This window comes from Helianthus annuus, chromosome 17, assembly GCF_002127325.2.
Source record: "Helianthus annuus cultivar XRQ/B chromosome 17, HanXRQr2.0-SUNRISE, whole genome shotgun sequence".
NCBI lineage: Eukaryota > Viridiplantae > Streptophyta > Magnoliopsida > Asterales > Asteraceae > Helianthus > Helianthus annuus.
Genome location: NC_035449.2, coordinates 64309091 through 64325254, shown reverse-complemented (window position 1 = coordinate 64325254; position 16164 = coordinate 64309091). Strand labels below are relative to the sequence as shown.

The 16164-nt window shown below is 39.1% G+C and overlaps 1 protein-coding gene across 1 annotated transcript; it reads left to right on the top strand.

Annotated features, from left to right (window-relative positions):
• The first annotated feature begins 9259 nt into the window (after positions 1–9259).
• Positions 9260–9796, top strand: LOC110926860 (auxin-responsive protein SAUR20). Its single transcript, XM_022170509.2, has one exon. The coding sequence runs from the start codon at positions 9358–9360 to the stop codon at positions 9655–9657; it is 300 nt and encodes a 99-aa protein (XP_022026201.1). The 5' UTR covers positions 9260–9357; the 3' UTR covers positions 9658–9796.
• Positions 9797–16164: the final 6368 nt, after the last annotated feature.

Sequence of the window (16164 nt, the reverse complement as noted above, 5' to 3'; positions counted from 1 at the left end):
CGCAACCGTACAACCAAATGAACCAATATCTGAGATGTTTTCAAGCATATTTCATGTTCCCTACACTTTAACTTCATCATGGAGCTTAAAAATGGGTTTAACGGGTGATAGCAGTGCCGATACGCGACAAATCTCACACAGGGGCCAAAACTGTCATTTTTCAATTTTGGCTGGTCTGCATGTCCCATACGGACCGTATGGTCTTGCTTACGATCAGTAAGCCATGCCTAGATCAGCAGAAACCAGTTTTGCAAAACCCAGCTGCTTGCACTTGTTTCCTTCGCTTGTTTTAGCATTCTATGGGCTGGTTTGTGTGCTCATGAAGGTGCCCAATCAGTTTACAACAAGTGTGGCCAAGATTTATCCCCCTAACACATGAAATGATCTCCTTGATCCTTGATTCCTATAAATAGCAAGGCCCTCTTGCTCATTTCTTCACGCATTTGCTCTCAAACCTTCTCTAAGTTGATGCTCTCCATTGTGAGGCTTCATACCTGAGCAATTTGAGTTCAAATGTTCAAGCTTGGACCCTTTGTAAGTATTCTTTGGTGTTTTTATTGCGTTTTCAAGCACGAAAATCAAACAGTTTTTGACTTTCTACTTTGACCGGTCAATGGTCAACACGAAGTTCGTTTGAATTTCGCAACGTGAGCATAATCACAATGGTTATAGTCCCTTGCTACTATACCTATTGATTACCACGTTGATTAGGTGTAGTGACGAGTCATAGTTTCCGTCAAAATACGCGACTATGCGTATTTTGCAACCAAACTATTCTTGGGTATCAAAACCGTTTGTGTTGATATCAAAACCTGTTTTCTAAATTAGTTAAACATGTTCTAACATGTTTAGCTCGTCACTTATAGTCTAGTGCTTGTGTAGAATCATAAGTCAAGCGGTCTTGGCAACCGCTTAGACTTTCGAACCCGACCCATTTAGTCGATCATTAGGATCCGACCAAACATATAATGTGACCATAGTCGTATAGGGAATAACCTTCCGAGGGTATACCTTATGGTCACTTCGTTTAGTTAGTTGTATCATAGGTAGTTTATATGCCTTAGGAAAATGACCAAAATGCCCTTTTTCGCATAATTTCATTTTAAGCATATGTAACACATGTTTTGACATCTAAACTGATGATATAACATAATTAGATATGTTAAGGCATATAATACTTGTCATAGGACTAGTTAGGCGTCTCGAACACGCTTTCACGCGAACGACGCGTTAAAGTGGCGTAAGCTACCTTAATGGGTCGTAAGCACTTAGGATAGGTTTCGATTTAGAATGCAGGCTTTGTTAAACCATATCACATGAGTTCCAACACTCGTTTGGTTTACAAGACCTCATTCTACCCGATCTTCTGATTTAGGTGTCGATTCCCTAACACAGTATTTATTATGCTAGGAACCGCTTCAACACTTGAACTCTTGGTCTTTTGAGCTTTGTTATACCCTTTGAACCGGGACTATACGCAACCCTAGGTGAGTACATAGTTCCCCTCTTTTACCGTTTTCAAATGTTTTGGGGTGATTCATATGTGTAATCGATTGTTTTCAAAATGTATGGCATATATGTGTTCACTAAGTGCTTTTATGTGTATTATTCCGATTGTGTAAATGCGATGTTTATCTGAATCCTTAGGTAATCTACCTATCTTCATAGTTAGATTCATATAGGATATTCGAATTACAGTCTTAGATCTTCCTATGTTGGTGCAGTCATCTGTCGTCTTCGTCTTATGTCGAGTCTCGGGTTCGTTGCGGTACGGAAGAAGAATGATGCCATCATTCTTAATGATGACATCATCTTAGTGACATCATCCATTGCATCATCACATATAAGACAAAATTGTGAATGGTCCAATGAGAGCTAACCATTTGAATTATCCAATGAGATACGTCCGTTTGAAGGTCCAATCATATGCAGCTTGACCGTTTGAAATGTTTGTAATAGCTTTCGTTTTAGTGGGTGTGGCCGTTTGAAGTAGGCCGTTTGAAACTAGTGTCCATTTGAGGGGTTTCAAACGGTAGGTGTCTTCTAGTATAAATAGGCTTCAAACTGTCATCATTTGATAAGGACAGGGCCAAGTGATACCGAGGTGCTGCCGGTATTTCCTCTGATTGTAAACACTATTATTTCAATATACAAGAGGTTTAAAGTGTATTTTCAAGTTCGTTTCTTAGTTTCCGCCTCTGAAACGTACGAGAGCTCTTCCGAACGACTCATTCAGGTCGAAATCGATCCTACATCCTACCTTCATAGTAAGGTTTTTAAGAAGTACTTTACAACTCGATGGTTGGTTTTTGTGTAGGTTATTGGTGATTTAGATAACGAAACTAGATAATACAATAAGCACATGGTGGATACGCCGTTGGTATTTCCTATATATAAGTGTGCTTATTGTATTATCCTTCGTGGCGTTATCCCGAATCACCATTAGGATTTAGGATTGTTTCGATTCAATGTGACAGAACCCAAAATCCGTATAGCATCTATCTATCTTTATAGGTTGATTCTTGTAGGATGTTTAGAGTACTAATATTGAAGCCCATGTTTGGATTCATTGAGTACTTTAATGCGTGTTAAGTTAGACGATGTTAGGAGATCCTGATCCCTGTAGTATCTATCTATCTTTATAGTTAGACATATATGGGATGTTTAGAGTACTGATATTGGAGTCCCTGTTTGGATTCATTATGTAATTTAATGCGTGTTTACGAGGTAGAACAAGTTGAAGATTATGTGTTTATGTGGTAGTTGTGATTTAGATAAAGAAACGGGTATAATAAAATAAGAACATGGTGGATACGCCGCTGGTACTTCCTATGTATAAGTGTTCTTATTTTATTATTCTTGTAGCGTTATCTGGATTACATTAGGATTTTGTGTAAAATTGTTTCAATGTTTGATTATCAAAATCTTTGTAGAATCTCCCATATTTTTTTATGTTAGATTCTTAGAAAGATATGTGAAGTATTATCATGACTCACTAATTTGATTTATATAATACTTATTTCAAAACAGTTATTATTAATCCTTGATTGGATTCCTAATAACATATTAACAAGTTTTTACGATGATTTAATCGAGATTTCAATGTAAGGCATAAAATGACTTAGTAAATATCATATTGCCAAATACAAAGCAATTTTGTCACGAGTTTGCACAATTAAGATTAAAATATTGCAATATCAAATGTTTTTTCCATTTATTTGCCTAATAAAACCTGCGTATTCACCGGCATTTTTATGCTGACTGTTTTCCCATATGTTTCAGGTTTAGGTTTTCGACTGTTCAAGCATGCAACGCATAGGATTGCATACGGGCCTTAGACTTCTAAAACAAAAGAACAATTACAAGAATTCTTTGTTTGTAAAACGATGTGAAATGATATTGAAACAATTTAGTACCAGTAGTTGTGAGCAGTTTGTAAACTGACTCCCCGATATTTCCGCCACGTGTTGTTATATTACGCGATTGGGGTGTTACAGAAAGACCTTGAAATCTCGGGTTGTCACATTTCTGACACTTTAACTCCTTAGCTTCCTTTAACAAACTATCAACATCAGAATCCATTTCCTCCTTCACATCCGATTCTGAATTATAACCTCCCACACTCGAGCTTTCTTCATCCGAACTGCCACTATAACCCGAACTATCATCACTTTCAGAAAACACTTCTTTGTGCACATGCTTGATGGGCTTGATGATCTTGGCATAACATGCAGTTCCTCCTCCTCCTTGATCACCACCTCCGAACTGTACTGACCAGTCACACCCTTCATCAGCTTGAAAGTCTATTGCTCGGTTGGTGTTTGAAGGCCCAGCCTTGTTTTGGTTGGTTTTGTTGTTCACAGCTACTATCCCTCTTTCACGGTTACCTTGATTTGTGTTGGAAGTACTAGTCTGATTTCGGAAGGGATTTTGATTGCCTTATCTGCTCGGTCGAGTGCACTAATGCTTGAAGTGACCCTTTTCGCTGCAATTAAAGCACGTTACTGCATCCTTGTCGAAACCGTACTTTGTATCCTTTTTGCTTTCCAAGGTAGTTTTCCCCGTTTTGCTCATATGTTCCTTTGCGACCAGTCCACAATAGGCACTGACCATTGTTGTGGTTGGGCTTGTGGTTAATATGTAGCAACTGGTGGCGGCGTGCAAATAGGCTCTTGGATCAATTTGAGGTTGAGTTGTGGAAACTTGAGGTTGAGGTTGAGATTGGGGTTGGGGTTGAGGGAAATAGGCACTTGGATCGAATTGGGGTTGTGAATAGACTTGAGGTTGTGCAGCAGGTTGTGGTCGTGGAAGATAGGCATTTGGATCGAATTGGGGTTGTGAATGGACTTGAGTTTGTGCAGCAGGTTGTGGTCGTGGAAGATAGGCATTTGGAACGAAAACCTGACCATACTATGTTTGAACACTTGTTGAAGCTGACTGGGGAAAGAGACTTGTATTGGACACAAAAGTCGTTTGCAGTTTTGGTTGCTGACCGGAACTAGCTGCAGGATTTATCCCTCCAAAGTACATTTCCGGATTTTGAGGAACTGTAATGCGTTTAGCCTTCCGGATTTCTTCTTCATTCTTGTTTTCCAACTTCTGAATGAATTCATAGAAACAGACAGTATCTAAAACACCAGTATGCTTTAACAATTCAATGAATGGACTCCATTTTGGGGGTATGGCATCAGCAAACCTTGCAACCATTTCCTGTTGAGTTGCAACAACTTGATAAGAAAACATTTCACTAAGTAAATGATAAAAACGAGTTGTCATATCATTTAATGTTTCATTTTCCATGAATAGAAATGCTTCAAATTCCTTTTTCAACAAATCTTGGCGTGTCTTTCTTGCAGCCGCATTTCCTTCTCCTCTTTTCACCAAGATGTCCCATAAGGCTTTCGTGTTAGTACAATAAGCGAATTGATGATAAATGTCTTTGTGGACTACTTGCGTAAAGATAGCAAACTCCTTCTTTTCCAGATCATATGCCTTTTTGTCTCTTTCCAACATATTTGCCAAGGTCGCTGGATTTGATCCTGCTTCTTCAAGAGCTGTGTTATGTGGCGTAGTGAAACACGTCCATAGCTCTGTGTTTTGCCCTAGAACATAAGTGTGAAATCGACCTCTCCAAGATGGATAGTCGTTCATATGATTTAGCTTTGGTGGGCGATTGTTGCTACCCGTTTCACTTTCACTCAATAGCAAATTCTGAATGCTTTGATTTTGATTCGCTACACATGCCCATTGACTTGCAGTAATTGTTTTTTGTTGCATCATATTTTTGATCCAAGACATTGCGGAGGTCAGATCTTGACTTGAGCTTGAGCTACTGCTCCAATCTCATGGACTAGTACTCATATTTGATGTATGAATGAGAATACCTGGTCACAAACTTGAAATTAAACTGTTAAGTAACTTTTACAAAGCTTCTGTTAAAAAAAATTCACAAGTGACACCAACGAAGAACTAGGTTTTTCACGAAAGACCGGGTTAGATTAGATGAAGAATGTTTTTTGGTCAAAAACAATCACTACGAAGAACAGGTTCTTCGTCAACGACACCTTTACGAAAAACTGGGTTTTTCGTCGAAGACAATTTGATAAAAGACCTGGTTGTTCGTCGCTGGGTTCTTCGTTGGCAATTAGACACAGAAAGTTGTTGGGATATTTTCAAAAAGGAAATCTTATCCTTGTCCTGACACAGACACCCTTTTTCAACCTAACAACATGCCCTGACTTACCAACCCATCATGTGTACCAATTTTCAACAATTATATTTTAATTAAATTCAAGAACACCTTTGAAGATATGAAGAACCCTTTTGAAGATATGAAGTTTCCGACCAAAATTTTCACCATAGAAATTTTCCGAAACACGAATTTTTCTTAAACTTTCAATAAAAACCCAATTTTATCATGTAAACATGCAATATAACAAGGTTTTTGATAAAACTTATAGCAAAACAACAAGATTTTGACTGATTTTAAAGACTTTTTCCAGAAAATTATGAATGTCAAATGAGCACGGTTTCTGAAAAACACATAAAACAACTTCATAAAACACAACTATGTTTGGTTTTAAACAAGGATAAGAGCCAATGCTCTGATACCACTTGTAGGTCCATTTTTTCTCGGAGGATCGATTACGAAAACCTAGTCCTTGTTTATCACAAACACAATCACGAGTGCGGAATCCCCGTGACGATGCAAACCAAATAGAGTATAGCAAAGACACAAAGTAACCAAAAGATTCACTTTCTATTGATTAACAGGATTAGAACAGATTACAAACACATACACACAATGTTTGATAATACTCTCAGTAGGTTATGCTCTCATGCTTCACACAGAAGACAAAGTGTGCTTTATATACTGCAGCCCAACCCACTACACTACGAAGAATGTAAATGGGACGACGAAGAACCTGAGCCCACGAGAACCAGGTTCTTTGTCAACTGTTGCCACGAAACACCATGTGACGAAGAAGGGGTTCTTCGTCACACATCATTAACGATGAAGAAGTTTCTTCGTGACAGATGACATCCCACGAAGAATAGTTCTTCGTGGGGAGGCTGCAAATCAGTAAAGCTAAACCTGCAAACAGTTAGATAGTTTGCAGCAAACCATAAATACACACATAAACATAACAAACAAACTAAATGCAACATGCATTAGTTCAAACTTACAACACAAAGAGATAAATGTCGTACCAAAGTTAGATAGGAGGATATCCGACTTGGTCGACTAGACGGAAACATTACAGACTCGATAAACAAAAGACCGTACTAATACATCGTTAAAAAGAACAAGTTACAGACACCAAAATATGCACCAACACACACAAAAAAGGATTCAAACTTTAAAGCTCAAAGTGTATTCACATGCTTTGGTGCTCATGGATTAATTACTGTTTTGCGTCCACATAAACACATGACAAGGAAAACATAGGCTGGTAATAGAACCTTGAATGAACTTTGGAAATATAAAACAAAAACAAAATTGATAGACAAAAACTTTACCGAAGTTCAAAAAGGTTCCATGATACGATTTAAACGCAGGCATTCCGTAATTTATAGTTTACTTTTCTTAGGATTAGCGTGAATGAGGCGGGTAACATTTATCAGCCGGTTCCGGTTCCGGTTCCGGTTCCGGTAACTTGAAAACCAAAAAAGACAAGAAATGGATAATTTACTTTTGATACTCTCAACAGGCTATCTTGAAATGGCGGGAAATCTATCTTGTTATATATATTTTTATAAACTACTCGGTTATGAGTTAGAGCTATAGAAGTGTGAATCCGAGATGGTTTTTTAGTTCCAAACTGGATAAACCGTATCAGCAATAGGTAATTAGGTTGGAAGACACGTTGTCCTACAAGTGTTAATAGTGGACTCCATCATCAAGACAAAAGCATGTGACCTTGGTCCGAATCTTCAGAACTTACGGCCATATGAAATCAGGCCATATAGGTTTTCATGTATGTCTGGTGTTTGGATTTCTACCAAAGATTGGTATCCACATATCTTCTATAATTTAATGCTGGAAGATATGTTACCATGTGCGTTTGTTTTCCTGTTCATATGTCCCATACTATTAAGAACCTTGGTATACCTTCTTATATATACCCTTCTACAAGCCTAATACAACCACATCTTCATAGAAATTAATAGACATATTCATTCAGAAAGAAGCGATTCTTTGAATTTTTCCTTTCCTTCAACAACAATTTACAGTGTACATCCTCTAGCTTCCTTGAAAACATGGCCATCCGTATGCCTCGTATCATTCAAGCAAGACAAATTCTCAAACGATCCCTCTCTAATGGTGGCAGCACTCCCGCATCTATGGATATCCCCAAAGGCCATTTTGCCGTTTATGTTGGGGAACAAGAGAAGAAGCGGTTTGTAGTCCCCGTATCAATATTAAGTGAGCCTAGATTTCAAGAGTTACTGCATCAGTCAGAGCAAGAGTTTGGATACAACTATCCCATGGGCGGGATCACCATACCATGTAGTGAAGACTTATTCACCGATCTCACTTCTGGTTTTGGAGTATTTTGACTTGTGTACATGTGTACTTTTCTAACAATGTTTCGTAAACAACAAGACAGTAGTGAGCTTTTGTAGTTGTAAAGTTAGATCGTTGTTCCAGATTAATGAAACTTTAATTGGATATTATTTTGAGTTCATGGTATATTATAAGAGGTTGTTTAGTACACAAACAAAGCTACTTAGTAGCCAGTTATAAAAGTCAAAGGGGATACTTACATCCAGAATTGCATGCTCTTGTAGTTTGACTCAACCCTATAATCCGATCATTCAGCAAACATTTCTACCTATTCCACATCCAGTCATGTTTTAAAAAAGGCCAAGGTTACACATGTACAAGTCATAAACTTGGTTGACAATACAGTGTCCGTTTGAATGTTTCTGCTGCTTGAAACTCCAAATATATAAATTACCACCGAACGTGTCCGGCCTAATAAACTTTTTGGTGCTCATGGATTAATTACTGTTTTGCGTCCACATAAACACATGACAGGGAACACATAGGCTGGTTATAGAACCTTGAATGAGGTTGGGAGATATAAAACAAAAACAAAATTGATACAGAAAAACTTTACCGAAGTTCATTAAGGTTCCATGATACATTTAAACGCAGGCATTCCATAATTTGTAGTTTACTTTTCTTATGATTAGTGTGACTGAGGCGGGTAACATTTATCAGTTGGTTCAGGTTCTGGTAACTTGAAAACCAAATAAGACAAGAAATGGATAAGTTACGTTTGATACTCTCAAAAGGCTATCTTGAAATGGCCGGAAATCTATCTTGTTATATATATATTTTTTTAAACTACTCAGTTATGAGTTAGAGCTATAGAAGGATGAATCCGAGATGGTTTTTTAGTACCAAACTTGATATACCATATCAGCCATAGGAAATTAGGTTGGAAGACACGTTGTCCTTCAAGTGTTAATAGTGGACTCTATCATCAAGACAAAAGCATGTGACCTTGGTCCTAATCTTCACAACTTACTGCCATATGAAATCAGGCCATATAGCTTTTCATGTATGTCTGGTGTTTGGATTTCTACCAAAGATTGGTATCCACATATCTTCTATAATTTAATTATGGAAGATATGATAGCATGTGCGTTTGTTTTCTTGTTCATATGTCCCAGACTTTTATGTACCTTGGTATACCTTCTTACATATACCCTTCTACATGCCTAATACAACCACATCTTCCTAGAAATTAATCTACATACTCATTCAGACAGACACGATTCTTTGAATAAATTTTTCCTTCCTTCAACAATACTTTACAGTGAACATCCTCTAGCTTACTTGAAAACATGGCCATCCGTATGCCTCGTATCATTCAAGCAAGACAAATTCTCAAACGATCCCTCTCTAATGGTGGCAGCACTCTCGCATCTATGGATATCCCCAAAGGCTATTTTGCCGTTTATGTTGGGGAACAAGAGAAGAAGCGGTTTGTAGTCCCCGTATCAATATTAAGCGAGCCTAGATTTCAAGAGTTACTGCATCAGTCAGAGCAAGAGTTTGGATACAACCATCCCATGGGCGGGATCACCATACCATGTAGTGAAGACTTATTCACCGATCTCACTTCTCGTTTTGGAGTATTTTGACTTGTGTAAATGTGTATTTTTCTAACAATGTTTTGTAAACAACAAGACAGTAGTGAGCTTTTGTAGTTGTAAAGTTAGATGGTTGTTCCAGATTAATGAAACTTTAATTGGATATTATTTTGAGTTCATGGTATATTATAAGAGGTAGTTTAGTGTAGGTCCCTTTTCTCGGAGGATCGAGAACAAACCTAAACCTTGTTATACTAACCCACTAGCGAGTGCGGAATCCAAGCTAGTAGGCAAACCGAGATGAAGCAAGTATAGAAACAAACACACAAGATTTCACCGATTAACACCACTGTATTAATGCGTATGAAGGTTCCGGTTACAAGCACAATGTTTACAATCAGTTTGCAAACTCTCAAAGTGTGTGTGTGTGAGTTTCGGACAGAATGCTCTCAACTCTCTAACTTTCTGTCTCTCTAAGTGTGCATCTCTCTCTAAACTCAACACTGCATGGGTATATATATACCCAGCCCATGATGTCTGGTCGAAGGATCCGATAGATGGTCCGAAGGATCATCTATCGAGGACAAGGTAATCGAAGGATCAGCATTGACCTCGAAAGATCACCTTTCGAGGTCTATCATTCGAAGCCTATCTTTCGAGCACCTCGAAGGATCAACAATATCCTTCGAGGCTATCCTTCGATGCAGACAAACATATCAAACATATGTTAACTGTTGGCCAAGTCAAACTAGGAGGATAGTTGTCTTGGTCAACTTACAGACTAACTTTGGACATCGTTTATATACAGACCGAATACAGACAAAGTACAGACACAAGTGCACCAACAAACTCCCCCTTGGCTGTAGCTTTGTCTTTATCTTCTTTAGTTGTAGACTCGTCTCGAACTTCGACGGTCTTTGGTCTTCGAGTTACCAAAACTCTGATGTCCTTTCAAGTCTTCATTGTCGGAGGATCTTCAAAGTCTTCACGTCTTGAAAGCAGAGAGTGTATCAACAAACTACCCGTATCATGTAGGAAGTGTGTTGACAAACTCCCCCTTAACATAAGCTCCCCCTTGGGTCATGCTCGTGAAATACTTTAACTTTATGAAGTGAGATCCTGGTGGTGTTGATGATGGCCAGCGGCAACTCGATCATCTTCATCAGTTGAGCGCCTTCTCGTTGTGTCTTCATTCAAAAGCTTGTCATCGACCATGTTCTCCTAGCCTTTAGAATCTGCACATGCAAGAAATCTAAACGCGTAATGAGAACAACTGCTTGGAACATGGTATAAGCAAATGACACACGAATGACCATGTCACAATCAAACACCGTCCGACAGTTTGAAAGTTTAATAAATTTTTCAATTTTAGTCTTTAACTTTCAAAACATGCAAATTTCGACCGTTTATGAAGATTTAGTCAGTTCGGTTTTCAGTCAGGTTTCAGGTAACGAAGACTCGAGCTCCAACATCGTACGATCGAAAATAAAGCAGAAATAAAATCTTTTTGGCTTTTATAAAGTTTATATTAAAACACACCTAAAATCTTTTTGATATTTTTGAAAGTAAAAGAAAACAATTTAAAATCCTTTGAGTGTTATCAAACGACATCACCGCTAATGTCGTGCTGATATGCACCAAACGACGAAACTGTTTAAAAGAAAAACAATAAAAGTTAAGCAGTAAATAAATATATACAGACATTCTTTTTGCGAGTTTCGAGGGTAAGAGAATCATATCAGTGTACGGTCATGCCAAAACACTCTTGTTGTTCAGTTACTTAACATTAAGATAAGCATCCTACAACAATTATCGGTATTGTTGTCCACTTAAGCTCAACTTATCAGATGTAATCATGGCGAGGGGATACGTTAAGGTATGATTTATACTTACCGACCGGTGTTCATCCACATCACGACACATTCCCGTATCAAGGTATGCACGAGGGTTCATCTTACCGGTGAGTATACCGATTATCATCTGTTTGACCGTATAAATTGTGAGATACTCACTTATTTTGATTTGAAAACAAGCCCTTTGTGATATAATCACTTATTGATGAGGAACTTGATTTTCGTATGCATGAGGGCACAGGTGCAAGTCCGTGAACAGGTCAGTACTTTCGTACAGCAGAGAGACTTGCGATTGTTTATCACTTATTTGATATGGACATGTGATTGTTTATCACTTATTGAGGTCGAATGCAGTATGCAATATGTACACGTATGTATAGTATCATGGAAGATCTAGACTTGCGTCCCCGTTATTTTTCGGTAAAAGATACAACCATGATACCCAGATGATAAGCAGCATAAAGACCGAATATCTCAGAACCTCGGCAATCTATCAAACGAAATTTCGGTACTAAGACCATATGCCAATGAATGGTTCCCACCTGGTCTTCAGTCGATTAAGATTTATATCACCCTGCACACTTTAAAATGATTGTGAGCCTACCGATACATCTTATATAGAGCTGCTTATCGTTTTGCATTTAAGGTTTAAAGAGGTTTGGATAGACCACTGATGTACTATCATTTTCTCTTTTACTCGCCAGGAAACTCATTTTTGATTTTCTATTGTTTTTGTGTTTTTGAAATTTTTCGATGTTTTTGTATTTTCCGATTTTTGGATTTACTCCCCCTAAAATCAACAAACTAAGATAAATTTAAAAACACACAAAGATATTTACAAAAATGATTTTCCGATGTTGGTTTACTCTTGCTTGACCTTAATGCCATTTACCAATAATAAGAAGTCAAATCTAGATTTGTCAAAAGCTTTGGTAAATAAGTCGGCACGTTGGTCATCGGTGTGGACCTTAACAACATCGATTAGCCTTTTCTCAAAGCAATCACGTATGAAGTGATATTTGATTTCGATGTGTTTGGTCTTTGAATGCTGCACAGGATTTTTAGTGATATCTAAAGCAGCAGAATTATCAACGTAAATAGGAGTGGTTAGGAATTCAAAACCGTAGTCCCGCAATTGTTGTTGGATCCAAAGAACTTGTGAACAACAACTTGAGGCAGCAATGTATTCAGCTTCGCATGTTGATGTAGCGACACACGTCTGCTTCTTGCACTGCCATGTGACTAGGCGATTTCCTAAAAACTGACATCCAGCCGTTGTGGATTTGCCGTCGATTTTACATCCGCCAAAATCAGAATCACTGAATGCGACCAAGTCAAAGTTATTATCCCTAGGATACCACAGACCGGTGTCGGGGTAAGCCTTCAAATAACGAAAAATCCTTTTGACAGCTGCAAGATGTGAGGCCTTCGGGTTAACTTGATATCTGGCAAGTAGGCACGTTGGGTACATTATATCTGGCCTTGATGCTGTGAGGTACATAAGGGATCCGATCATCGCGCGATAGTATGAAGGGCTAACAGGTTCACCCTTCAAGTCAGGAGTTATTCCGTGATTAGTTGGCAGTGGGGTACCAATGGGCGTTGCATCGGACATCTGGAACCGGCTCAAGATGTCTCCAACATATTTAGTCTGATGGATGAATATCCCAGACTCCGTTTGTTGTACTTGTAGGCCCAAAAAGAAATTCATTTCCCCCATAGCACTCATCTCGAACTTATCCTGCATGATGCGCTCGAAATTCCTACACAAAACATCATTAGTAGAACCAAAAATAATATCATCAACATATACCTGTACCAGAAGAAGATCTCCATCTTGTTCTTTGATGAAGAGAGTACAATCGATAAGACCTCTTCGAAAACCGTTCTCCAGCAGATATGTAGATAAGGTTGCATACCAAGCTCATGGCGCTTGATGAAGACCATAGAGAGCTTTGTTGAGCAACCAAACCCGATCGGGATGAACCGGATCTTCAAAACCTGGAGGCTGTTCGACATATACCTCTTCTTCAACCACACCATGTAGAAATGCACTTTTGACGTCCATCTGGTAAACTTTGAATCCTTTGAATGAGGCATAAGCCAGAAAGATCCGAATAGCTTCCAGACGTGCAACAGGTGCATAGACTTCGTTGTAGTCGATCCCCTCTATCTGACGAAAACCTTGAACGACTAAACGAGCTTTGTTCCGAATAACCACTCCACGGTCGTCTTTCTTGCATTTGAAGACCCATCGAGTGCCAATCTTCTTGTAGTTCTCAGGCTTTTCAACAAGCTTCCAAACACCAAGCTTGTGAAATTGCTGCAATTCTTCCTGCATGGCTTCAACCCAAGCACTATCTTTCAATGCTTCTTTCCACGACTTTGGTTCTTCTTGTGATACGTAACACGCGAAGGACCAGTCATTTTGTTGACCAGATTCTCTTATAGCTGAATACAAACCAGCATTCCGGTTGTTTCTCAGCTGATTACGCGTCTGCACACCGCGATGGACATCTCCTATTATGTTCTGCTGGGGATGGGTATCGTGAATCCTCATTTCAGGATTATCTGGCACACGAGCATTGATACCCAAATTATTCAGATTAAGATCAACAACCAGCTCCACACCAGGAATGTGGGTAGAGGTGGATGCATTCCCTTCAGCAGTATCTATATTCTGCGTATGAGGTGTATCACCAGAGGCACCTTGAACAGGAGCAGCTGGAGCTGAAGATCCTTCGGCTGCATCATGATATTCATCATCTTCAGAAGAGTCATTATAATCAGCAGCATCTTCATAAACCTCATTTTGTACCATATTGTTGACTGACGAAGACGCTTGAGGGTCAACAACAATAGGTCTAACCAATGGCGAGACAGCAGCGTTGTCACTTTCCAACAACATTCGAGCCGCTGCTGATTCTTCGTCAAAGGTTGGCAGGTTGAAGGAGTCAAATAGTCCATCATAATCGAACATCCACGGATCACCCGGAGCCCTAACAGGACTCGTGTACCTTTGAACCCTAACTTCACTCCATAGCTCTATCTTTTTGGTAGCTAGATTCCAAACGCGAAAATTCGGAGTAGCATATCCAAGGAAGAAACCCTCGATAGCTCTTGCACCAAACTTTCCATCCGGCTCAATCATAGTACAAGGAGCACCAAACGGTTCAAGGTAAGAAAGATCCGGTTTCCTTTTCTGAAGGAGTTCGAAGCAAGTCTTGCCATGTCTCTTAACTGTAAGAACTCTGTTCAACGTGTAGCAAGCAGCCGATACAGCCTCTCCCCAGAATTGAATAGGGAGTTCCGACTCTACTAACATTGTTCTTGCAGTTTCTATAATCGTCCGATTCTTCCTCTCAGCGACACCATTTTGTTGTGGAGTATAACGAGAACTGTACTCATGAAGAATGCCTTTAGAAGTACAAAACTCATCCATAACTTGATTCTTGAATTCGGTACCATTGTCGCTTCGGATCCTTTTCACTTTCAACGTATAGAGATTTTCCAACATTGTAAGAAGATCCTTGAGGATGCCAGGAGTTTCACTCTTGTGTGCCATAAAGGATACCCAAGAAAATCTAGAGTAGTCATCAGTAACTACTAAACAATAGGCATCACCAAACGTTGTCTTGTGCTTCATAGGTCCAAAAAGGTCCATATGAAGACGTTCGAGAGGCATGCTGACAGTGTTGATTTTCTTCAAAGGGTGAGACTTCTTTGTTTGCTTCCCCTTTTGGCACGAGACACAGATATCTTGTAGATGAAAACTTCTTACAGGCACACCATTCACAAGATTATTTTTCACCAAATGGTTCATCTTTCTCAAGTGAATGTGTCCCATTCTTCTGTGCCAAGATATAGACTCCTTTTCTGTGGCTTTTGAGACAAAACAAGTAACTTGTGCAGATGTTGTAATCGCCTGGCTCATGTCGAGAATATAAAGATCATTAACTCTCGGAGCCGATAAGAGAATCCATTCTTGTGGAATTTTGAATCCAGGTTTCAGCACATAGCAGCCAGCGTCATCAAAAATCACTGAGAACTTTTTATCGCAGATTTGCGACACACTCAGAAGATTGTGATCAATTTGCTTCACATAATTGATCTTATCAAAGCACACGATACCATTGGAGATACTTCCTTCTCCAGTGATGTACCCTCCTTTATCACCCGCAAAAGCAACATACCCTCCTCGAATATTTCTCACGTCGTAAAGGAGCCGTAAGTCGCCAGTCATGTGCCTGGATGCTCCACTATCAACAATCCAATGACTATTAATAGTTCCTCCTAGAACATCCTGCACATGTCAATTAAACACATCAGTTGAGAATGGGGACCCAAGCCTTAGTGGTCTTGGGTCGTCCCTTGGCATCACGATACGTAAGCTCTATCTCTTGATGGTTTTCAAGAACAACTGCTCCCCCTGAATTGTCACCTGACTTAGGTAACCAAGTTTGTCTGTGCCTACCAGTTTTTGAAGATTCTGGTTTTACAGGTTGTGACACACTTGGTTCCTTTTGCACTGTTTTAACTTCAGATTTTAAAGCTTTTTCCACAGTTTTTATGTTCTTACGTCGTTGTTTAGTTTCTTGTTCTTTTACAGTTCGTTTATCTTGTTTAGGTGAAACTGACCGACGTTGAGGGTGAACTGTTTCAGGTGGAGCCTTTTCAACCAATTTCTTCTTTGGAGCATTTGGGC